Here is a 23,022-nt window from a genome sequence, read left to right as displayed (position 1 = left end):
AGACGGATATCGTCTTCCCCGTGCACCACAGACATTTAACAAAAAGACGATTACTGCACATGTGAACACCGTTGATGTTTCTAAATAAAGTGTGAAACACGGGGCGGGGGCGGGGGAGTGTATTTAATTGTGGCCTTTATTGTCGATGGATATCTTTTTTTGTGGGGGTGTTTTTCTTTTTTTCTTCTTTTTTTTTCCCCCACACAATTCCCCTGCAGTTGTTTGTTTGTTGCTTTAATTGTGTTTGTGTTGCCCATCTCTGTGCTCACACATGGAGGCCTGTAGAGAGGGAGTGTACATCTGGATGAGACAAAATAAACGATAGTGTGTCTCTTGTGTTCTCTTGTTGTTTTTTTTTGTTTTGTTTTGTTTTGTTTGTGAATTCAGTTTTTGTTTTGTTTGATTGTTTTTAAACGCTTCCCGCGTTTGGGAGGCAACTCGAGTGCAGTTCTTTTGTTTTGTTTTGTTTTGTTTCTTCCCGCCACCTCCCACCACCACTCCCTTGTGGGAAATGTGCATGGCGCCGAGGCGTGTATGTACGTGTGTGTGTGTGTGTATTTGTGTATGTATGCACGTTTTACTTGTTTTTTTGTGTTCTTCACAGAAGGAACAAAACAGGAACGAAAAGAAAGGGGAAAAACGGAAAAAAAAAAAAAAAGAGGAGACAGAGAGAGACAATGAGGGGATGCAGGCAGCGAACTTTGAGTTTGCAGCCAATGGACTTCTTTTCTGTGGGGTTTATTCTGATGTGTGTCTGTGTGTGTGTGTTTGGCCGTATGGTGCCGTGTCCCTTTTCTTTTCTTTTCTTTTCTTTTCTTTTCTTTTCTTTTCTTTTCTTTTCTTTTCTTTTCTTTGTGTGTGTTTGTGTGTGCTTATCTCCCGCTCTCCCATTTTATTCGGTGTGTTCGCCGGTGTCCTGCAGCGGCTCTGAACATTGTGCCGTGTTTTGTGACTATTTGCCTCCATTGACCAATCTCTGGTGATGCGTTTATCTCCTCCTCGTCTTGCGTGTGTGCCCGCATCTCTGCGTGTACAGCCGAAGGACGTCGGTTGGTTGGGAAGCGACGTGTATGTATACATATATATATATACATGTATGTGTTGGGCAACAGCCATGGGACACAATTTTATGTGTGTGTGTGTGCATTATATGGTGCGCAGACGCTTTTCTTCTCTCCTTTCTCATTTTTTTTTATTGTGCCCGCTGCAAACATGCATGCAAAATTAGATACATTACATTATAAATAAACAGTTTCTACCACCATTTTTATTTTGGCTGGAGAAGGCCTGTGGACATCACTACCATTGAGGATGTTCAATCTCTGTGTGATGGGCTCGGCCCCAGCCACTGTCAAGGAGCAGGTAGAGCGAGCCCTGCTGGCCGCGTTCGTTCCCGCGCGATTTATGTTGACTCGGTTAGAAGATGTAAAAGAAGGAGAGGATCACGGCCGTGTAATGTCACAATCGTTTCGACTTCTTCTCGAGGCACACGACGCTCCTCCCACGAACCCGCAGGAGATGCCATATGACTGTCGCTTTTTCTGGACGCCCGAAAGCACAACGGAAGAAGTTGTTACGGAAGTGAAGTCGCTGCTTGACGGTCGCCGGTTCATCTCAACACGCGGCGTGGTAGGCATATCAACCAACTTTCTGAGTGTTGTGCGGGACGGTCTGGCGCCGAATAGCGGCCTCTTTAACCTTCAAAGCATCCCACAAATGGCAATGTCGCAAATGCGTCACTTTTTTACGACTTCCACGCTGAGTTACGTTGAGGGGGCACAAATTGTGCTGGAGCGGCTTGTGGACACCACCATGCAGCCAGAAAAACTACGCATTTTACTCATGGAGGCATACGCGCCTTGTCGGTGGAGTGGACTGAGTGACGTGTGCCCTGTCACGCCTTTGCTCCTCGATGAGCCTGACAATAATAAAGCCATGGAGGGTCATCATCATGGCGCTAACAAAGAAACGGGTGCAGCAGCCGATCCATGTTGGCGTGACATGTCATTGATGGAGCTCTACCATGGGCCTACAGCAGCCTTCAAGGACTTTGCTCTGCAGCTCTTCCCCCGTTACTTTGACATTGCAGCATCCAACGAGTGTACCGACACCCCGCCCTCGTACGTCATACTCACGGCAACTTCTGGTGATACGGGTGTGGCTGCCATCAGCGGCTTTGTGAACGCCGGAAGCCCCACGCGCGTCATGGTGTTGTACCCCCTCCACGGCGTATCCCCTGTGCAACAAATTCAAATGTTGTCCTACGATAATGGAGTATCTGTGCGCGTTTACGGGGTGAAGTCGGACTTTGATTTTTGTCAGTCCACCGTGAAGCAACTGTTCGCCAAACGATCGCTGGCGCAGCGACTGTGGAGCGACAAAAAAATCCGACTCTCTTCCGCCAATAGCATCAATTGGGGTCGTCTCGTGCCGCAAGTGGCATATTACTTTTGGGCGTACCGTCAATTTGTGCAGAAGAAGCGTCTACAATTTGGCGATCCTCTAGACATTGTTGTCCCGTGTGGAAATTTTGGTAACATCCTTGCGGCCTTCTTTGCAAAGCGCATGGGGCTGCCGCTCGGCAAGTTGGTGGTGGCCTCAAACTGCAACGATGTGCTCTTTGAGTTTGTAGAGACTGGCCATTACGACATTCGCCAGCGACACCTGGTGCAAACGGCATCGCCTTCTATTGATATTTTAAAGGCCTCCAACGTGGAGCGGCTTCTCTTTTTGATCTCAAATGGAGATGCGGCATTTGTGGCGGCGCAAATGCATCGGCTGGAGACGGAGAAGCACTTCACCTTGCAGGGGGGCGCACTGAATGCCATGCGGGACGTTTTCTGGTCCGCACGCTGCACCGAGGCGGAGTGTGCTGCAACGATCAAAGAAGTGTATGAGGCCTCAGCCGGCCGCCTGCTGGACCCACACACTGCCGTTGCTGTCTTTGTGGCGAGGCAATTTCGTCGGTTCCAGCTGGAGAAGGGTCTGTCGCATCGTCCGCTTGTCATCGCGAGCACGGCCCACTGGGCCAAATTTCCTAGATCCGTGCTGCGTGCGCTGCGTGGTGAAGAAATGGCGTACGGCATCACAAATTCGGTCGGAGGGCAGGTGAACCCCGTGCGTGCCTGCAGAGAGTTGTATGATGAGATTCTTGCGCATTGCCCGGGCGCCACAGTCCACCCTGCGCTGAACGCCGCACTGGCAGCAGCCGAAGCGAATGCGTTTTCACCCCGTGAAATTGAGGCAGACGTGTCCCGTGTTGAAGAGGAGCTCCTGCAGTTTGTCTCCGTGAATTCTGCCTGAAGATTATCTGAGGTACTACGAGCGCCTGTCGTGGCTATATACAAACATGTATGCATATGAAGAGGTGGCGATCATTTGCTGACAATACTCATCTTCTCTCATTTCCACCGTTTCCTTTTTTTTTTCTTATTTCTTTTTTCTGTTTTTTTTTTTGTTGTTGTTATTGAGAGAAATAAAACATACTTGTAATGTGAGGACAGCCATTCATAGCGATGTCGCCTTTTTCTTCGGTATTTTCTTTGCCCGTCTGTCAGTGCGTCTATCTTTAATACGCCTGTCTCATTCTACCGCTATGCATGCATGTTTTTACCGCCAGACGCACGAAACATTTCTTTTATTGTTGTTGTTGTTTTGTTTTGTTTTGTTTTTGCTTCTTTTGAAGTAAAAGACGCCTGCCCCATTCTCAAAGGAAGCGAAAACGAAAAAAAAAATATATATATATATACGAGGAGGGACCTTTCCCCCCCCTTTTGCAAGCGTGACTGTAGAAGAGGAAAGAGGGGTGGCAGGTGTTAGTCCTGACGCGCAATAACTCTTTTTTGGCTCATTTTTTTCTTCTTTTTCTCTCCTTTTTCTTTTATTTATTTATTTATTTATTCTCTCCTGTTCAGATACATGAGATGGCTGGTGGCTCTGTTCAAGCGGGGTTAGGGCCTTCCACGTTGTGGGGCCACTTTGTTGCTGTGGATATCACTCGCACTTTTTGTTCCCTTTACGCCGAGAAGTTGTCTGCTGTATGGGACCGACGAGAATTTTCCACGAGGTTGGCAGCTCTCATGCGGCAGTGGCGAGCCGAACATTGGGATGAAATCTTCATTGGTGCTGCGACGAGGCGCGGTGTAAATAGTGATGGAGCTCGACGAAGCAGAAGGCGCACGGACGACAATACGGCTGACGCGGCGGGGAATGCGGGGGAGTTGCAGCGGTGTCAACGTGGTGTGGCAATGTACTACGAGTCTATCCGTGTGCAGCGTCTGATGGACGAAGTGCTTTTTATCCGTGACTTGGAGGAAGCATGTGATGAACTGGAATCGGATAAAATAAAGAGGCGTGTGCTAAGGCGGCGGAGAGGATTAATTCGCGCCGTGGACGAAGTCTGGCGCGCTGGAAAGGATGCTGCGGACTTTCTCCTTCCAGTTACAGAGAGGGAGGCGCCGTTGTATTATCGCCGTGTGAGGCAGCCAGTCTGTATCGCCAGTATCTACTGCAGCGTGTGGGATGCGGAAGTGGAAGACTACGCGGGACTGAAGGCTCTCTTTACCCTCATGCGGTCCAACTGCGAGTTGTACAACGGCGCCGGGAGTCCACTTGTGGCGGCGTGCCAGGGGCTCGTCCGTGTTGGGTTCCGCGCGGCGCGGGAAGCGCAGACCGACGAGGAGCAGGAGGAAGTGCAGAATGGCGGCCTTGTCATTCCCAATTCATTGTTGCTAGAAACGGCAAGCGGCAGTGCCATCGGTGGCGGTGTTGGTGGCAACGGGAAAAAACTTTTCCCTCCTCTTACGAAGGAGGAGTTGGCTTGGATGTTCCCGCCCCGATACGAGGCTTCGCAGTCGCCTGTTGATGGCGGCCGTTTCACTACCGCAGAAGCGGCAGGGGGACGAAACGAAAACAATGCTGGTGAGCCGAGGCGCGTTTTGCGGCTTATTCGCCGGTCGGACAAACACGAGCCGGATGGATCGGGTGAAGGGACGGCCGCCCGTACGACGCTAGTGCGGCGCTTGACGCTGCGTCGGACAATGGATGCCGCCCCCGTTGTCGACGCTGCTGTCCCCTCCTCCAACAAGGAGGAAGTGGAGAAGAAGGATGACAAGAAACCGACCTCGACAGGGGGGAGGAAGAAGAAGAAGCTGCAGGAAGAGGAGGAGGCGGTGGGTGGTGATGATGAACAGGAGGTGACGTACTGGATCCGCTGCGACCTCTGTGACAAGTGGCGTATTGTGCCGGATAAAATTGAGCCCCTCCCGGAGTACTGGGAGTGCTCCTTCGTTGGCAGGAAATGTGGCCCGTTGAAGAGGCGGCGGGAAGGGGAGCAGCCGCCTAAAAAGGGGCAGAAGACGCAGCCTGGCCGAAAGAAAAAACGAGATGGAGAGAAGGCACCAAAAGAAATACGACGGAAAAGAGGAGGGAAGAAGAAGCCGCAAGGAGAAGAATTGGCGCTGAATGATAACGGCAAAAAAGCGGGTGCGTCGACACTTCCACGGGCACAAGCTTCTAGTCGGAAGGAAAAGAAGGCCTCACGCCCAGCGGCACCACGGAAGCGCCGTGCGAGCCTATCCCCATCCTTGTCTTCCTCGTCGTCATTCTCCTCATCTGACTCAACAGGGAGCGGCAGCGACAGCGATAGCGACAGCGACAGCAATGACTCCGAAACGCCACCGCGTCGTGGACGTGGTCGTAAACCCCGTCAGACACCGCAAAGGATTCGCAGTGCAAGGCGCCCTCGTGCCACCAGAAACTTGGCTCGGGATGATGACAGTGACAGCGACAACAGCGCGTCACGGCCCTGTCCTGCCGCCAATGCCACAACCCCCGCCTTGACACTGGAGAAGCTCGTGGAACTTGAGGAGGCCATGGACGAGGTGGATGCGATGCCGCTTGAAGATGAGAATCCCAAGGAGATCCTCGCAAGACTTCGGAGCATAGAGAAATTTTTGCGATGAAGAGGGAACGGCGGGGAAGGGAAAGGAAGAAAGGAGAAAAAAGGAAAAGAGGGAGGGAATGAGACAAGGGAGTGTGAGTGTGAGGAAGGATCACTGAACGCACCTGTCTTATGCTTTTGTTATATATACATTCCCCTTGTACACCCAGAGGCGTTCGCGGGCGTAGACGTGTTTGAGGGCTTTTCTTTAAATATGCCTATTCTTTTTTTTTTTATTTCTTGCACCTTTTATGTCCGTCTTTCTGTCTCTGTGTGTGTGTGTTTGTGTACGTGCGTGAATTCATTACTTTTTGTGTTTTCTTCTCTCTCTCTCTCTCTCTCTCTTTCTTCTTTGTGATTCTCTCTTTATGGCTGGCAATGTGTCTGCTCTCGGAGAGGAACCAACCCACTCATCCACTCCTTAGAAACGCTGAGTGGCGGAGTGAAGGCGGAGAGCCGTCAAAAGAAGGGCAATAGAGCAACAGGAGATGGAATCCGCCAGTAAATTTGCAACAAACGTGGACCGCCACCTGGACGGCATCGAGTATCACCTTCGCCGCATGCGACGTCGCTCCAGTGCACGCACTCCACACGCCTGCAGTGCAGGCTCTTTCAACATGCGTCAAGAGCGGTCGACGAACCGTTGCAGTGAATCGCAGTATAAAACGGGGCAGTTCGTCCGGCGTCATCCGGGTGGGAGCTTAGCGGCGAGAAACGGGCCACGTGTGTTATGGAACCGCCCCGCTAAGAATTTTAACACGTCGGCTTCGTCACCACCACCATCACGGCATCCCCTACAAGTGAAGAAAAGAGGGAACGAGGGCGGTAAGGGCAAAGTTGTCGTGCCGTCTGCTAAAAAAACTCGTTTTTCAAATCCGTTGGGTGACCTCAAACCAGCGCCGCTGTCAAGAAAAACCAGCTCGTTGCTAAGTGCCAGTTTATCAACGGTGCCGTCTTCATTTTCCCCTTCCTCGACATCTTCAACCTCGCCGTCTTCACGGCGACGGCGGGCTATGGCATTATCGAGCGTCTCCTCTAATTTAACTTCAGACACTCTTGTGTCATTTTCTTCGCTTGAAATGAGTCCGGCTGGGGAGATCGCGACAAGATGGCTGCAGTGGCGTAGAGCTGCCTACTACCTCCTCGCCTCCCACTACGAAAAGTGCTGCGCCGTATTGACGCGCATGAGGAAGTTGGGGCCACAGAAAGGAGCTTCCAGAAAGAACAAATTTGAAATGTTCAGTGAAGAAGATAACGAAGAAACAAAAAGTTTAACAAGTCCGAGTGAGAGCAGCGATTCAATAGACGATCTCAGCGATGGCGAGCAAACGTCGGATACAATTCAAAATGCACCTATGTCTAATCTCATTGCAAAAAGCCAACATGATGTATGTATAGCATTGGAACGTACGGCGAGGCAGCTCGCAGCGCTTTCAGAAGAAGAGGCTGCGGGCAGACGCGGAATAGAGGACGAGGCCCTGCGTGCTGCTGACGACCTTGAGCGAGCACGGAACCGCAGCATGCGGGGCGCCACTGTGCGCGAGCGACAGCGACGCCTTGCCGCGCAGGCAGAATTGGAAGCGGCCAAAAGAGTCCACATCCAGCGCAAGTGTCGTATAATCGAGGGGGACGAAGCAGCTCGTCGAGGCGCCATCGAGCGGGTCGAGGAGGAGGAGCTCATGGATTTGCTAGAAGCGATGGAGCAGGACGCCTGGGCGGCATCGGAGAAGGAGGCGGAACGGACGGCGAGGGCCTCGGAGTCCTTAAAGGCACATTTGCTTTCCAAATCAGAGTTGGTTGTTGCTGCTGTTTCTCAGCGAAAGGAAAAAGCGATACAAACAACGCAAAAAATAGGCACAGTGAAAATTTCACAGACGGAAGGAGAAGTGTGCATTGAGAGGGAGGGGATGGTGCAGAATCAGCCTACGACACCGAAGGATAAATCAGATCTTGCGGTGGGTCGCTGGCGACAAATTGACTTTCTTGGGCAGTCTACGCATACCGACGGGTTGCGTGCGGCGGATTCCTCGGAGAGTGTCCCCGTAGAAACTTTAAGGGAAGGTGGAAATGGAGTGAGTGGAGATGTTGTTGGCGATTACATCCCTCCATGTTGTAGCAAATACACGCAGACATCTCCGCCAATATACGTCTCCGTGCAGACTTCTGCTGATATCCCGTATGTGACTCTGCGTGGCCCGGAAGGCGAGCCGCACCTCCCTGCGGAGGCGGCTGCACCGAACCTCGAGGTACAATTGGCCTCAGAAAGTTCTCGCGACCTGTCGTCCCGTAAGGCTGAGTCTGGGCCGTCGAGGAGTTCAAAGTGCGCAAAAGCGACAGCCTCGTTGGAAACCTCGCCTGGGAGTGGGGTGGACATGGAAGAGGAAGAACGTGCAACCGGGTCTGTTGAGCAGCGTCCCGTGCTGGAGGTGGATTCGCCGGTCTCGCACGCAACGAAACCGCAGTGTTCCCCGCGTGTGTCGCATGCCTCTTGGAGGGAAACTGTCGTGAGGGATGAGGCGAAAAGTTTAAGTGAAACCGGCTCACCGCAGCCCGTGGACTCAGTTCGCGAAGCTGTGCGGAACCTGCGAGGGAAATCCGCGCGTAGACGTCATGGCGGGCGTGTTCTTTTCCCTCCTGTGGATACACACCTTTCCCGGCAGGACAGTTGGACAAATGACGACGATCGACAGGTGTTTTCACCGCGTTGGGGCCTTAAAACATTTGATTTTGAGTGGAGCGATGAATTTAATTTATGCAGCTCCGCTGCCCGTGATCTTGTGCGCGTGGAAATGCGGCACCGGCGACATGTGGAGAGGCGTGAATTGCTCGAGCGCAATGAGGTCAGGTGGGAGGAGCTAAACCACTACCGTGCATGGGCGGCACGACAGCGCGAGTTACTCATATTGGTGGCAGAGGCAGCGGATGAAGCAAACACATGCAAAAAAGAGGTAGAAAAAGAAAAAAAAGAAGTGGCATACGAGCACGAGCATTTTTTGGCAGCTGACGCCGTTGCTCCTGTTGTTCATGCACCAGAATGGATACATGTGGCGGATGAAATAAACGACGAAAAGGAAGACATTTTGCCTCGAACAGAAGCTCCACAGCCCGCTGTTGCGGTGAACCTATGGCCATCCACCGCGTGGAGTGTCAACATGACAGGCAAAGCACCCGGCATTCCGCCGCACCTTCGTAATCGCCCGTGGGCGGCAATGCTCACAAGAAAGAAAACCTGTGGTGGTGACAAGTTAACTTCAGCCGTGGGACGTGTCTCCTCGCCGATGTCACGCGGTTACCGCAGGACACGTACCGTCTTTTCTGGCGATAGTGAGGCGCTGGTGATGAGGGTTCCAACAGACGACACGTGTAATGCTCCTGTGAAGAGAGTACCGGAGAGTGTCTCGACGAAAAGGTCTGCCATACTTCCAGGTTACGCCCAGCAGTATGAGCGGCGCCTTGTCTGGCAGCAGCATCGGCAAGATGCCTTTGGGATGCCGTTGCCGGAGCCCTTTTACTGCAGGACAACCATGTCTTTTCTAGAGTCTGCGGAGTGGTGCTACCAGAAAAAGTATGTTGATAGATACTTGTACGCGTCACCGTCCGCAAGACGACACGATGGAAGTGCCCGGAAGTGTGCTGATGCCATTTGCGAAGAGGTGGGTCGGGTGCACGTAACGTGGGGACTACGGGAGAGGTGATTTATTTCTCTTATGCTCTCTTTTTCCCTTTTTCTTGCTATTTTTTGTTGTTGTTGTTTTTGCTTTGAACTACGTCATCAGCAGCGGCAGCATAAGCGGCAGGGACATTGCTTACTCATACAATACCCGCGCCGTTGCTTCCATTTAAAATAAATATCTTCCTGTGCCTGTGGTGTGTGTGTGTGTGTGTGTATTTCATGTCACCGTCTGCAACGCGTTGTGGAAAATGATGCGGAGGGAAAACAAAAAGGAGAGGAGTTGGATGGCCTTGACATGTTTTTCCCCTTCTTTTTTTATACATACATACATATATATATATATATATATATATAGCTCTTTGTTTTTTTTTTTTATTTAGGAAGTTAATTTAATTTATTACGATATCAGTGGCTATTAAAATCAAAATTTGCATACGAATTGGTCAGTTGGAGTATTACGATCCTGTCTGATAAAAAATGAGCCAAATTACGCCGATATCTGAGTGCAAGAGTGTTGAGGATGAAGTTCTTGTTGTCATGACGGTGTGCAACGAAAAAGAGGGGCCCTCTATGGGGGAAGCTTGTAAGCCTGGAAAGAATGATGCTGATGGATGCCCGCAGCATTTACCACAAAATGGATGGAAGGACACATGGGCTTTATTTGCATTTCTTCTTACCGTTGGGATGACTGTGGGGTGGGGCATGACGCTTCCCATTGAAGATGAGATATCCCAGAGTCTCCAAGGGATCTCCAATTTATTGGATTGCCACGGACTCGGTGGCGTGAAAGCAGCAGAACTCTACTTTGGCGTTGGCGTGGGGATTCCCTGCGCCGGGATCAGTGCGATGTTATCCCTTCTGCTCTTACAGGCCCTGCCGTCTGCCGCCATTGTACTCAGCACGTTTCTTTTTTCAGCGGTTTTGCTCATGTCATCGGCCGTGGCTTTCTATAAATCGATTACCCCAACAGGCGTCACACTGGCGGTTCTGGGGTTGCTATACCCCTGTTGGCTGTACTTTGTACGGAGTCGCATTGCATTCTCTGCCAATCTTCTCGCCACTGCGTCTTTTTTAACACAACAGATTCCCCTCTTGTTTCTTATTCCCGCCATGCTGACGCTTCCCTTCCTTGGGTACATGATGTGGAGTCTGCTGGTTTTACACGCCTCCGTAAAACGTGGACAATACAACGATTGTTTCTGGACAAATTACATTTTTGGATTGACGTCGATATTTTCCATTTTTTGGGCCGCAAATGTTGTTTTAGGCCTCTCACATGTCACGACGGCGGGAGTTGTGGCGAAGTGGTACTTTGCCGGCAGTGAGAACATGCCAGCTCGTCCAACTTGGGCATCATTTCAACGAGCCATAACAACAAGTTTTGGCTCCGTCTGTTTCGGGTCTTTGTTGTGCACATTGGTTGGTGCTTTTGGCTGGGTCTGTGGCCTCGGTATTCACTCCGGCAATGAGTTCATTGACTGCAGCATAGCCTGCATTCAGGATCTCTTTGTGGATTTCTTCAACTACTGTAATTCTTACGCCTACGTGGAGGTTGCCATGCATGGTCGCGGGTACATGACCTCTGCCAGACGTGTATGGCGTCTCTGTCAGAATTGCGGGTGCTCCGCAGTCTTCAATGACGCTCTTGTGCTAACCACACTGCGTGTGATGACTGTTTCTATCCCCATTCTCGCTGGCGTGGGCGTGGCCCTCTTCTCGTTTTCCGCGACTATTGGGTCCATTGTGTGTGTCTTGACTGTGATTCCCCTCACGTGTGTTTTGAGTGTTGTCTCGGCCGTCGTGCGCAGCATATTTGTCTGCTTTGCGGAGATACCAGAAGGGCTTGAGGCGTCCTTCCCAGAACTGCACGCGGCATTAATGGCTACCGATTACGGGTTTGCCTCTATCCACAACCAAGAGAAGGATGACACCCCAGTTTGATGTCTATGCGTGCAGAAACTGCTGGGCATCACGCTCTGACGCGAAGAGTAAAGAAAAGAAGTGGCATGCGTGCTGCTATTATTATTGAGGAAATAAATAATAGATTAAAAAAAAAAATACAAAAATAAGGCGCGTGTTTTTTATTGTTTTGTTTTGTTTTGTTTTGTTTTTCGTGTGCATGTGTGTGTCTGTGAGGAACATATGAATCATCTACCCCTTTTTTTTCCGCATTTTTATGTATTTCTCTATGTATGTAATGAACATGCGTACTTGCCAAATTGGCTCAAAAGTAATTGGAGGAATCCCCGACCTCGTCCCCTCCACCCACAGTCTGTATTTGGCCGTTGTTGTTGTTGTTTTTGTTGTACGTGTGAGTGTAAGGTGTTTTTCCTTTTTTTTTTTTTTTAAATTTATTTCATTTTATTATTATTTGTGTTGTGTTGCCACTGTGCGGGAAATGGAAATGGAAATGAGAAGAGAAGAGGAATTAAAGTTTGAAAAGGAAAAAAAAAAATTAATTAAAAAAAAAGGGGGAGGAGGAGGAGGGGTATTAAAGGGGGGAGAAGTGAATTTCTGTTTATGCGTCTTTTCCCCTTTTTTTCTCTTCCCCCACATATTTGTTTTTCTTTTTTTTTGTTTTTTGTTTTTGCTTCTTTGCTATGATCGTTATTTATGCGTCTATCTTTCTCTCTCTCTCTCTGTGTGTGTGTGTGTGTGTGTTGTGTGGATTTATAATGGATGGATGCTTTTATTTTATTATTTGGAACAAAATAAGCCAAATTTATCTTCGGTGATATCAAAATAATACGGCCAATTTACGTATGTACATTGTTTGTGCTTTGTGGGCCGTACTTTTCTGTTTTTTTTTTTTCTTTTTTAATTATCCCTATGCATACAGATACATATATATATTTATATATGTATATATATAGCCTGTGCATTTCTACCCCCCTCTCCTCTTTCTCCTCCCCTCCAGGACGAGGGGGGAGGGTGGGTGCATGCATTTTCTTTATATATGTGTATGTGTGTGTGTTTGTATTGGAACTGCTCTTCTCATGGCATCTCTCTTTTTTCTCTCACGTTAAAAGGGGGGGAGGTACCGGTCTTCTACCCGTACGTTTGTGTGTGTGTGTGTGGAGGGAAACACCAGGGGAGAAGTGAGAGGGAGAGTGAAGAATTAAGCAGGTTTCAAAGGAAAGCCAAACGATAATATAAACTAAAGAGGAGACAATAGGTGGTAAGACGTACGTGCAAATATATTTATTTATATTTTTAGACATTTTTAGATATTTTCTACAAGAGGAAGAAAACAATAAATGGGGATTTTTTCAAAGAAACGCCATGGGGAAATGTTGGCCACGGATGACGAAGGCCGCTGCTTCACGTGGCGGCTGGAAAATTTCTCTAGCTTCAAGTTAGGCACCACATTAGACGGTATGAACGTTGTTGCCTTCACAAAGGCAAAGTTTCACCTCCACATGACGATTGACACAAATGGTAACATAGGGCTGTATTTGCATTACAAGGCAACCGGCATTCCAAAGTACTCGTACTACTTTTCTAACAGCAAGGGTGAGATAATGCGGCGGCACACGGCCCACACAATTCCCTACAACACGGAACGGTGTGGTCACTGGAACACATGCTATCGGCCTGACATTCTTGAATTTATTGGCGGGGATGATGTGCTCTTTGTGAATTTCTGCTTTGATAACGACAGTCTGGCGCTGTTACGTGTGTCGCCGAAGAATCTGGTGGTGACGTGGACCGTGCCACATCTATTCAGGCAAGTGCTGAACCCGTACTCCTCGAATGGGTTCGTGCACGAAGGCGTTCTCATCGGTTTGAGGCTTGAGATCAAAAAGGAGGCCGGCGCCAACGACGCCTTTGCCCCGTACGACGTTCGGAAGATCAAAGATCTTGTCTTTTTCCTCTTCTCTCGCAAGAGGGATGTCCCACCGCACAGTATCGAGCTGCTCGACAGCAGAGGCATGAGCATCGCGAAGCTCGACAGGAAGGAGACACCCGGCGTACAGACGTTGACGGTGTCGAAGGAAGTTCTGTGGGACGCACTCGGGGATGATGGGGATTTGCAGGTGCGGGTTGAAATTATCTGCAGAGGTAACCCGATCGATGCACTCAACGCACTCAGCGGGTCTCAGTTGCAGCAGCAGCAGCAGCAGCAGCAGAGTGAATTGAGAGAGGGCGGTCAAGCGGGGCCGCCACGGACTGTACAGATTGGCGACAAGAAGGAGGAGTACGTGGTGTTTCACGGCGATGATTAAACGAAGAAAAGAAGTTTACCCGCCGTTGCTGCCCGTATTTCCTTGGAGCAGAGTGGATACACCCGGGAAGTGGGGAGAAGGGGGCGGTGGAAACGATGGGGGTGGGAGGAGGAGACAGGGCTATTTATTTATTTTTCTTTTCTTTTCCTTGAAGAATGAAAAAAATGTTGCATTACAGGGGGCAGGAAATGGAAGCGCAACACGTCCCGAACACACACAAAAAAAAAGTGGTGGTGGGGTGGGAGAAGATACGAAGCGGACGTGTATGTGCGCATATGTGTATATATGCATGTAAGTACCTATCCATATATATATATATATATATTGTGTGTGTGTGTGCATGTGGGCTTATGGGCTTTTCCAAAGGGGGGGATGGAAATGAAGGGTGAGTGAGTGAGGCATGAGGGCGTTGGAAATGATAAAAGGCAAATAGAAAGAGAAGAGAAGAGAGGAAGAGGGAAGGAAGGAGTGAAGCCACTACGATGGCGGGGGATGGGGAGAGAGAGAATAGGGGGAATGACAGTAAAATATGGGGCGAAACGAAAAACGAAAGAAAAAAAACCGTTTTATGTACATGATGGTTTTCTTTTTTATGTCTCCCTCTCTCTCTCCCTGTGTGTGTGTGTGTGTGTGTTCTTCACTTGCGCACGCAGGCACGAATGTTTTGTTTGAATTTCTTTATGGATCCTTTTTGTGTGTGTTTTTTTTTTTTTTTACTGCCTTTACTCTTTGATGATTATTTTCCGCCTTTTTGTTTTTTTGTTTGTTTTTGTTTGTTTTTGCCTCATGCATACATGTATTTATTTATATTTATATTTGGTTTTTGTTGTTGTTATTCCTGGGGGAGTGTTCACCGCTTTGCCCCTTTTTTTCCCCCCCCGCCCCGCCGCCGCCCCCTCCCCCTCCACTTCCCATCCACAAAAAGAAGAAAAAAAAAAAAGAGAGGGCAGTGTTGATGTCGTTTGCCTCCCCGCCCATCCAACAACCTGCCACGTCACTTATCTTCTTTTTTGTTTTGTTTTTCCTTTATGTGTGCGGTGTTTATAGCTACGGCCTGTGCATATATCATACATGAGTGAGGAGCGGCTGGATTCTCTGTTCGACACGGCGTTAGAGGCCGTTGCGGAGCTGGAACGTCGTCGTTCGCTGCTCCACAGCTTGCTCCAGGCAGCGCACTTTCTGTACAGTGATGTTCAGTGGGAGATGGACCGTGCGGGACTTGTCCTCGGCTTGGCGGCCGTCCCGGCGCTTGAGGGTGCAGTGTGTCCACAGCTAGGCGTGGCGTGGCGTGCCACATCGACGGAGGAGATGGACAAGGAAGGGGGAGAAGGGAGCCACGACCGTTATGAGTTGTCCGTGGTGAAAATGGCAGCCGGTGAGGGAAAAGATCCGGCGCGTTGGTTCGCGTCCGTCCCCTCGAAGCGGCTGCGTGCCTGTCAACAGCAATTTCGTGAGGTGCTGAACGCATGCGTGCAGGTCGTGCAGGCGCAGGAGAGAGCACTGGCAGCGGCAGAAAACTATCGCGTGGCGGCGCTGTAGAATAATTGATGCGAATGAAATAATTTTGCCATAAGCTTCTCCCTGCATACAAAATTATTTCCTTACTTGTTGATTTTGTTGTTGATGATGATGATGGTTTCTGCCCTGGAGGGACGTGTTTTTGCACGGCAGGCAAGTGGACGGTGTGTTATTTGCGGTGGCCTTCGATGGGGGATCAACGAACGAAGGTCAACAGGAATGGAAAGAAAATGGATGCAAATTAAAAACCCCTTTTTTTCCTCCTTCCCTCTCCCTCTCCCTCTCTCTCTCACTTCCTCTCATATTCTTTTAATTTGTTTTATTTCCTCGTGGGACGTTGTATGTGGATGTTTGGGCTTTGTTGCCGTGCCTTTTCGCCGTATTTTGTCTCCTGTGTCGTTTACTTTTCTCTTTCACGCTGCACACGTGTCCATGTCGGAAAGCCCCGGCGACTGTGTGTAGAAGGGGGTGCGTGTGAGTCTTTGAAATGGGCAAAGCGGGCGGCTTCTTTAAGAGACTGAAAGCCAAACAGAAGCGCGGCGCCTCAAGAAGGCGTCGCGGCACGAAAGGCGCCTCAAAAGAGGAGAGAAGAGTCAAACACAACGAACGTGTTGACTATTATGCCGCCAAGCGGGAGGCGGAGGCGCTCGCAGCCATCAGCAGCAGCAGCAGTGATGACGACAATGACGCGGTCTTGAGTGACTCAGAGATGGAGGCGCGCAGACAGGAGCACGCATTACTGCGACTAAGACGCCTAATCGGTGTTGCTGGCGGCTCGAAACGCAGTCGCATGGATGATAGCACAAACAAGCCAAATGGTAACGGCCATAACAGTCGCAAGTATCAGGACGACAAGTGTACAGACGCAACGGAGATGGCAGAGCAGCTGAGTGAGGATGATGATTGGAAGGCGTATCTTTCGGAGGAGGATGAGGAGGAACAAGAAGAAGAAGAGGATGAGACGGATGGTGACGAGGAAATGTCGCTGGATGAAATGCCTGGTGATGATGGCGATGACGATGAATATGAGCCGGAGGAGGAGGAAGAAGAGGAAGGGGAGGATGCTGAGAAGGAGGACGAGTACGAGGACGATGAGAGTGTTGTAGACTACAGCGATGATGATGATGATGTCGAGAAGGAAGGGGGAAAACAACGGCAGCAGCGGATGGAAGAAGCGGTGCAGCTCCTGCCGCAATTCCGTCCCGGCACGACGGGCGTGACGGCCCTGCGGCATGTCGTGACCGCCAACGACCCGTGGTTTGTGAAGTACCACCAGGACAAGCACGGCGGTATCGACAAGACGCCCATGCAGTCACGAGAGGAGCACTGGCGTCAACAGCAGGCGGCAGGTGACGGAAAAATGGAGGATGTTAGTCGTGTCGCCAACATCGCTGTGGCCGCCTCTGCCCATGCCGTGCGTCACTTTCTTCACCCGCCGTTTGTTTTTGGCAAAAAACAGCAGCAGAAGCCGCCGTACATGCATGAGACGCTGTGGGCAAAGTGGCTGGAGTACTGCGCCGCGGAGTCTAGAAATCCGATGACGGCGGAGGAGCGTGGTCTGCTGGATCTGCTGCAGGGGTACCCGGATGTCATGGACTGCTGTCGTTCGTGGGAAAATGCGGATGCACGGCGTGAGATCTTCATTCTTCACGCACTCAACCACTGGTTTAAGGCACGGTCTGTGGTGTTAGCGCATGATGCCCTTCTGCAAGAGCGTAGGAAGAATAAAAAAGGGAGGCAGAAGAAGCGGAAGATTCAGAGCAGCAAGAAAAATCGAGGGGAAAAGGAACAGGAGGAGGGGGATGACGATGCTGATGTCGACCAAGACGAAGAGGAATATGAATTTCGTGATCGCGGGTTTGGCAAAACGAGGGTCCTTATCATGCTGCCCATGCGTAACATTGCCCATCGCTACGTGACAACGCTCGTGAAGCTGCTGCGTGCGACGCCTGATGAATGTGCAAAGTTGTCCACATTCAATGAAGACTTCACGGAGCTGGCGGAGGCGGTGGATCCCACCTTCAAACGCCGTCCACGAGATTATCAGCGGCAGTTTGCTGGGAACATTGATGACTCGTTTTGTGTCGGTGTCCGGTTAGAGCCGAGCCGTGTGCGGGTCTACGCCCATCCACTGAACAGCGATCTCATCATCTGCTCGCCGCTCGGCCTTCGGCGTCGCCTGGAGCGCAGCGGTGATGTGTTGGTGTCGCTTGCCTCCATTGAAGTGTGCATCGTGGATGAGGCACACGTGTTGCTTATGCAGAACTGGCAGCACATGACAGAGGTGCTGCGGCTACTCAACAAGCGGCCGAAAGACACAACACACGGACTGTCCGATCTGCGCCGTGTGTACGCATGGGCGCTTGCGGGGCACAGTGGCCGCCATCGCCAGACAATTATGTCCACAAACTTGACGAACGCAACCCTCCTTGCGACCTTTCGCTCGTGTGTGAACAACTCCGGCCGTGTGTTGTTACAGCACCGCGAGGAGGCCGGGGTGTTGGCACAAGTGATGGTGCCTGTGCGGCAGCACTTTCTGCGCTTCGATCCGGGAACCTCGCTGGAGAAGTGCGACGACACCCGCTTTGACTTCTTCACACGTGAAGTGTACGCGAAGAAAATCAGCCCACTTGTGGAGCGGGATGTACGCACGATTATTTTTGTGCCTTCTTACTTTGACTTTGTGCGGCTGCGGAATTACATGATCCGAGAGCACCGCGACTCCTTCGCCGCCATATGTGAGTACACTTCACTGCAGCACCAGCGCAAGGCATTGGGGCGATTTACGGATCTCGAGCGGCCGCTGCTGCTTGTGACGGAGCGCTTCTACTTCTTTAAGCGCTACTTTGTGAAGCTGGCGGAGGTGATGGTGTTCTACAGCCCGCCCCTCTTCCCGGCATTCTACACATCCCTCGTCGGCCGCCTTGTCGCCACATCTCCAAACGCATTTGCGCTGACGCTGTTCTGTCGATTTGACACGCACGAACTTCACAGGATCATTGGCACTCGACGGACGCGGCAGCTGCTCGAGCGGGAGGCAGACGCCTTTTCTTTTGTGACGAATTAAGTAGCCATCACGTGTGGGAGGAAAAACAACAGGAGGGGAAGTCACACACACAACAAAGAAAGAAAGTATATAAATAAATATAAATATAACGAGGAAAATGAAAGAATTTCAAAAGAAGAAAAAGAAAAGAAAAGAAAAGAAAAAAGAAAACGTTTAAAGAGGAGACCAAAATTATGTATGCACACAAGTGGAATAAAAGAAGGGTGAGAGATGAATGGCCATTTTGGTTTTTGCATATTATGATACATATGAGAGGAAACAAACATATCTGTGTGTGTGTGTGTGTGTGTGTTTGCTTCTTATATGGAATGGATTTGTGTGTGTAAACAAGACAAGAGGAAAAAAGAAAAAAAAGGGACACTTATGTGTGCATGCGTAGATTGGTATCCGTTGAACACTCCCACTCATACTCTCTTCTTGGATACACATACCCATGTGTGTGTATTATTATGTACTTTCGTGCGTGCATGTATGTCTATGGGCTCCAAAGGTGTATCATTGTGTTTCCTTTTCCCTTTTTCCTTTTTCCTTTTCTTTTTCCTTTTCCTTTTCTATTTTTTTTCTTTTTCTTCTTTGTTATTTTTTGTGGCTTTGTTATGCTTGCATACATGATTTTAAGAGGGGCATCATCTTGTAAATTTATAATCCGTGGCAGAGTTGTGCGCAGGTAAAAAAAAAAAAAAGGGGGTGGGGTGGGGAAAGGGCTTTGTGTGTGTGTTGTTTTGTTTTTGGAAGGAATTGAGGAATTTGATTCAATTATTTCCTTCACCCAATATACACATTGGCAGCGAGGAAGAAAGACGAATACAGCGTGTGTGCATATATATATATATATCTACACATATATATTTATACGGAGTAATTTTCAAATATGGCAGCCGCGTCGTTTGAGTTTGTGCAGGGAAGTGAGCGTCTGGACTGGGGTGTGCTTGTTGCCATTGATCTGCAGCGACTCATGAAGGACACAAATGTGGACACCCTGCAGCGTATTGTGGAAAATATTGCCTTTGCTCGTGTCACACGTGATGAGGCGGCGATGTTCACCCCGGAGCACATTCTACACCTCTTCACGCTGTGTCAGTTAGTGATTCAGTACCTGGTGTGCTCGCAGGAGTGCCTTGCGAAGATCAACGTAAAGCTGACAGAGCGTCTGCAGGAGATGCAGCACCGTCGTGACTCGGCAGAAGCGGAGCGGGAGAAGCTGCACGAAGAGAATGTCATATTACGCAAAGAGGTGAAGGCGCAGAGACGTACACTCCTGGCGTATGAGTACGCCAATAGTGCGGGTGGTGGTGTTGGAATGACAGCACTGGGAGGAGGGCAGCCGTATATTTGCCCGCAGTGCGGTGACGCTTACACAAAGAAAGAATCTCTGCAATCGCATGTACGCAAGCGACATGCGGGGGTGAAGAATGGAGCATCACCCCAATCACAGCCACAGGAAGTTGAGAAGACCGCGTACGAGGCACAGCTGTTGCAGCAGCGACAACTCCAAGAGAAGGTGGAGAAGCTGGAGAAGCTCCTGGAGAAGGAAAAGGAGCGTAACGACCGGATTCAGCATGACAGCATGATGATGCTGATGCAGGCTGCCATGGGAGCGGCACAGACAAAGACGCCCTCTCCATCGCCAATGCCACCACCAGCAACAGCGGCAGAGGCAGCAGCACCAACAACAACACAAAAACAACAAACTCAAGAAACGTTGGAGCGGTCGCCGCAGTTTCATGCACCGCCACTGCAGGTGCCACCTGAAGTCTCCGCCATTCCCGTGATGCCAGACATTGCCGCTCTTCAGCGGTACAACATGACGCGGCAGCAAGAGGCAGCGAACAACGCCCTGCTGCGGAAGGTATCTGAATTGGAAGCACTTATATGCGATCTGAAGAGTACAAAAAAAGACACAGCGGAGGCACGCGCCGCTCCCGTCCCCGAACCCGCCCGCACAACCGTTACGGCCACACCACCGATGGAAGTGTCGTCTCGGCCGCCACCACCACCACCACCATCGACACAAACAAAACAAAAAGAACAACAACAGTCATCGACATTGAAATCGCACAATCCATCATGGCTCACCGCGCCGGGTATATCCCCGGCAGGTAAAACGCACACTGCAGAGCGAGGGGAGGAGAAAACTGCAGCCGAGAAGGCAGCGGCCTCAAATGTGACGCCGGCCGCGGTGCCCACTGCGGCAAAGGTTTCCGTTCCATCATCACCATCATCGTCAACATCAGTGAAGCAGCGTCAGGCTTCGCCGCCCCCAGCCTCCACATCCGCCGTCAGCGCTCCTGTGATTGCACCGCCACCATTAGAGCAAAAACAGCAACAGCAACAGAAGACGGAAAAAGAGGACATTAAATCGACGCAATTGACGCCACTGCCTGTTCCAGTTCCGGTCCCTCTGCCTGTTTTAGAGGCGGCTCCAAAGCCTTCGGGAATGATCCATGCAACTCCTCCTTACGTCAGTAACTCTTACACCTCCCTTAGCACGAACGCACAGTTGAATACACCTTCGGTTACTTCACCCTCGCTGAACTTGGGTTCTGTGTCTGCAGACAAGGCAACTACAATGACGAGTGAAATGTTACTGGCAAAGTACGGGCCTCCCGGTCCGGCTATCGTTCCGCAAAATCTCGCCAAGCAATCACTGCCTTCTCCCACAAACCCTGTAACAAAATCCGCACCAACGCCTTCTCCTGCCTGGCTACATTCAAGCACCCATCCGGATGATGGCAAAAAGGAGGCTTTGATAAGCGTGGCAAATGCACCGTCTTCAAGTGTCAACGCAGCGTCAACCGCACTGGGAACAAGTGTCTCCACGCCCTCGATTGTGTCACGGTCGGAATCAGGACATCCGCCACCGTTATCGTCATATCCGAGCGTTCCAGTGGCAGTTCCGGTGGATTTTCCGCGCGCATCACAACAACAAGCGCCACCTCCCACAACAATAGGCCTAGAACCCCGGCTCAGTGGACCTCCATATACGCCCCCTCCACCGGCTGTGCCTGTGGGCCCATCATACAGCAGTGGGGTGGTGTTGGCTGCGACGGGAGTTCCCCACGCGGCATTACCGGTTGTGAAGCGGGTGAAACCGAGCAGAAGTAGCGGGAGCTCCTCTTTTGAGGGAAGTACATCTTCAAGTAGCTCGTAAGAAACGTAAACGGTCAAAAGGCGGGAAATTGTTAGAGAAGAATAGACTAGAGAGGGGAGAGGCCTCCCTCTTTTCATCTTGAGGTGATGAGAGTTCCTCAAGATCAACCGAAAAATCAAGGGCTTCTTTGAGTTTTTTTTTTTTTTTTTGTGTTCTTGTGTACGTGAATATTATAATTAAAGCTTCTTTTTTTTTTTTTTTTCTCTCTCTCTCTCTCTCTTTTTCTTTCCGGTTTTATTGGGAGTAAAACTGAAGTGGCCTTAATGCTGCACCGTATACCGGCGTATCGTGACCCTCTCTTGCAGGTCCTTAGCGATGCGTTAAAGCGTGCGCTCGATGTCTATCGTCGTGAGATGTCAGCTGGTATGTCAATTGAGTTTGAGTGCCGCCTCGGGACCTTTTCAGCGTCGAAGCACACCTACGCACACCCGTTTCCAACCCATACTCTCACTCCAGCCCTGTTAGATGGACAATCGACTACACCTTTCTTTTTCTTTGCTGGGGTAGCGCAACCAAGTTTCATTGCGGCGCATGAAACATTGAAAACTATAGGTGCCTCCATGCCACCGCGCTCTTCAACGGTATTGTCGGTACGAACGGTGGGAAAGGATCGTCTAGAGTACGCCATGAATGAAGCATGTAACAGTGGTCATCTATTGGCGATAGTAGAGAAGGAGCGAATTTTTTCGCATGATGTGCGTTGCCCGGGGTGGGGTGCAGACTTTCGTGTGTCGGTCTCACGGGAGAAAACAATTGATAGGGAGACGTGGAACCAGGCAAAATGGGAGTCGTTTACACCAAACATCTCTCGACTGCGGCAGCGCAAGTCTGTTCGGATCGATCCGTTCCTCTCGGTGGACATGGCAATGGTTCGCTCCTTCACAGATCACTCTCGCTTTGTACGGCCGTGGTCGCCTGAGCTACAGGTGCCGTTTATTAGTGCCCCGCACATTTCTTTTGATGTTGAGTTGGAAGTTAACATGCCAGCGTTGCATCGTGTAGTGAAGCAAACACGTCTGGTGGAGTCCATCTTGGGAAGGACGGCGCTGGATCTCCTTACAGTGTTGCAGTTTCTGGCCGCGAAGAGGGAGTGAAGAAAAGGACTGAGGTTCTCGTACCACCGTACCAGGAGAAAGAGAGGGAGCTGAGAAGAATAAATAATTAAATAAATAAAAAGTCTGATAGGGCGGTGTTGAGGGTCATTAAAGAGCGACAGGCAAAACGTACGCTTAAAATCCAAAAACGAATCCGGCAGTGGACGGAAATGTGCGTCGCAACGATACTGTGTGTTTGTGTCTTAGTAGTGCAAAGCTCACATGGAGGGGAGGGGAGGGGGGGGGGGGGCAATGAAGACGTGTCGTGTCTCCATTGCACGTGCCACGATAGCTCACTTCCCTTTTTTTCACATTTCTGTTGCTGTTCTATTATTATTATTTTGGGAAGAAA

At 50.3% G+C, this 23,022-nt stretch overlaps 9 protein-coding genes across 9 annotated transcripts, besides 52 other annotated features; all 9 read left to right on the top strand.

Annotated features, from left to right (window-relative positions):
* Positions 1–3,760: part of a sequence feature (heterozygous, non-Esmeraldo-like haplotype) that runs on past the window's edge.
* Positions 347–377: a microsatellite.
* Positions 452–474: a microsatellite.
* Positions 531–571: a microsatellite.
* Positions 605–678: a sequence feature (T-rich).
* Positions 791–854: a microsatellite.
* Positions 855–871: a microsatellite.
* Positions 1,068–1,102: a microsatellite.
* Positions 1,312–3,303, top strand: Tc00.1047053508857.160 (threonine synthase, putative; the record flags this gene model as incomplete). Its single annotated transcript, XM_810187.1, has 1 exon — positions 1,312–3,303. One exon carries the CDS (start codon positions 1,312–1,314, stop codon positions 3,301–3,303), a length of 1,992 nt encoding a protein of 663 aa, XP_815280.1.
* Positions 3,414–3,456: a sequence feature (A-rich).
* Positions 3,644–3,671: a microsatellite.
* Positions 3,725–3,748: a sequence feature (AT_rich).
* Positions 3,761–3,792: a sequence feature (areas merged during assembly that could not be assigned to a particular haplotype. This can correspond to areas where the two haplotypes were merged or to regions with more than two copies in the genome that were merged during assembly.).
* Positions 3,793–4,101: a sequence feature (heterozygous, Esmeraldo-like haplotype).
* Positions 3,880–3,901: a microsatellite.
* Positions 3,924–5,963, top strand: Tc00.1047053508857.150 (hypothetical protein, conserved; the record flags this gene model as incomplete). The annotated part of the gene is made up of 1 exon (XM_810186.1): positions 3,924–5,963. One exon carries the CDS (start codon positions 3,924–3,926, stop codon positions 5,961–5,963), a length of 2,040 nt encoding a protein of 679 aa, XP_815279.1.
* Positions 4,102–4,743: a sequence feature (areas merged during assembly that could not be assigned to a particular haplotype. This can correspond to areas where the two haplotypes were merged or to regions with more than two copies in the genome that were merged during assembly.).
* Positions 4,744–10,969: a sequence feature (heterozygous, non-Esmeraldo-like haplotype).
* Positions 5,086–5,196: a sequence feature (CT-rich).
* Positions 5,965–6,052: a sequence feature (CT-rich).
* Positions 6,264–6,290: a microsatellite.
* On the top strand, positions 6,430–9,636 carry Tc00.1047053508857.140 (hypothetical protein, conserved; the record flags this gene model as incomplete). The annotated part of the gene is made up of 1 exon (XM_810185.1): positions 6,430–9,636. One exon carries the CDS (start codon positions 6,430–6,432, stop codon positions 9,634–9,636), a length of 3,207 nt encoding a protein of 1,068 aa, XP_815278.1.
* Positions 9,809–9,828: a microsatellite.
* Positions 9,931–9,968: a microsatellite.
* Tc00.1047053508857.130 (hypothetical protein, conserved) lies at positions 10,092–11,555 on the top strand (the record flags this gene model as incomplete). Its single annotated transcript, XM_810184.1, has 1 exon — positions 10,092–11,555. The coding sequence occupies one exon, from the start codon at positions 10,092–10,094 to the stop codon at positions 11,553–11,555; it is 1,464 nt and encodes a 487-aa protein (XP_815277.1).
* Positions 10,970–10,993: a sequence feature (haploid, non-Esmeraldo-like haplotype).
* Positions 10,994–11,813: a sequence feature (heterozygous, Esmeraldo-like haplotype).
* Positions 11,646–11,683: a sequence feature (AT_rich).
* Positions 11,690–11,725: a microsatellite.
* Positions 11,814–12,203: a sequence feature (areas merged during assembly that could not be assigned to a particular haplotype. This can correspond to areas where the two haplotypes were merged or to regions with more than two copies in the genome that were merged during assembly.).
* Positions 11,947–11,987: a sequence feature (AT_rich).
* Positions 12,059–12,084: a sequence feature (AT_rich).
* Positions 12,140–12,211: a sequence feature (A-rich).
* Positions 12,204–23,022: part of a sequence feature (heterozygous, non-Esmeraldo-like haplotype) that runs on past the window's edge.
* Positions 12,255–12,281: a microsatellite.
* Positions 12,443–12,486: a microsatellite.
* Positions 12,808–12,830: a sequence feature (AT_rich).
* On the top strand, positions 12,872–13,840 carry Tc00.1047053508857.120 (hypothetical protein, conserved; the record flags this gene model as incomplete). Its single annotated transcript, XM_810183.1, has 1 exon — positions 12,872–13,840. One exon carries the CDS (start codon positions 12,872–12,874, stop codon positions 13,838–13,840), a length of 969 nt encoding a protein of 322 aa, XP_815276.1.
* Positions 13,720–13,744: a microsatellite.
* Positions 14,114–14,165: a microsatellite.
* Positions 14,275–14,309: a repeat region.
* Positions 14,454–14,474: a microsatellite.
* Positions 14,589–14,622: a sequence feature (A-rich).
* Positions 14,638–14,658: a sequence feature (AT_rich).
* Positions 14,702–14,753: a sequence feature (G-rich).
* On the top strand, positions 14,912–15,379 carry Tc00.1047053508857.110 (hypothetical protein, conserved; the record flags this gene model as incomplete). The annotated part of the gene is made up of 1 exon (XM_810182.1): positions 14,912–15,379. One exon carries the CDS (start codon positions 14,912–14,914, stop codon positions 15,377–15,379), a length of 468 nt encoding a protein of 155 aa, XP_815275.1.
* Positions 15,624–15,649: a microsatellite.
* On the top strand, positions 15,846–18,425 carry Tc00.1047053508857.100 (hypothetical protein, conserved; the record flags this gene model as incomplete). Its single annotated transcript, XM_810181.1, has 1 exon — positions 15,846–18,425. The coding sequence occupies one exon, from the start codon at positions 15,846–15,848 to the stop codon at positions 18,423–18,425; it is 2,580 nt and encodes an 859-aa protein (XP_815274.1).
* Positions 16,280–16,336: a sequence feature (CT-rich).
* Positions 16,391–16,447: a sequence feature (CT-rich).
* Positions 18,492–18,514: a sequence feature (AT_rich).
* Positions 18,536–18,573: a microsatellite.
* Positions 18,695–18,717: a microsatellite.
* Positions 18,929–19,000: a sequence feature (A-rich).
* Positions 19,245–19,279: a microsatellite.
* Tc00.1047053508857.90 (hypothetical protein, conserved) lies at positions 19,297–21,576 on the top strand (the record flags this gene model as incomplete). Its single annotated transcript, XM_810180.1, has 1 exon — positions 19,297–21,576. One exon carries the CDS (start codon positions 19,297–19,299, stop codon positions 21,574–21,576), a length of 2,280 nt encoding a protein of 759 aa, XP_815273.1.
* Positions 20,060–20,103: a microsatellite.
* Positions 21,778–21,805: a microsatellite.
* Tc00.1047053508857.80 (hypothetical protein, conserved) lies at positions 21,840–22,670 on the top strand (the record flags this gene model as incomplete). The annotated part of the gene is made up of 1 exon (XM_810179.1): positions 21,840–22,670. The coding sequence occupies one exon, from the start codon at positions 21,840–21,842 to the stop codon at positions 22,668–22,670; it is 831 nt and encodes a 276-aa protein (XP_815272.1).
* Positions 22,729–22,752: a sequence feature (AT_rich).
* Positions 22,895–22,920: a microsatellite.

Source organism: Trypanosoma cruzi, genomic scaffold (assembly GCF_000209065.1).
Source record: "Trypanosoma cruzi strain CL Brener 1047053517081 genomic scaffold, whole genome shotgun sequence".
Lineage (NCBI taxonomy): Eukaryota > Euglenozoa > Kinetoplastea > Trypanosomatida > Trypanosomatidae > Trypanosoma > Trypanosoma cruzi.
This window is presented reverse-complemented; position numbering and strand designations above follow the sequence as displayed.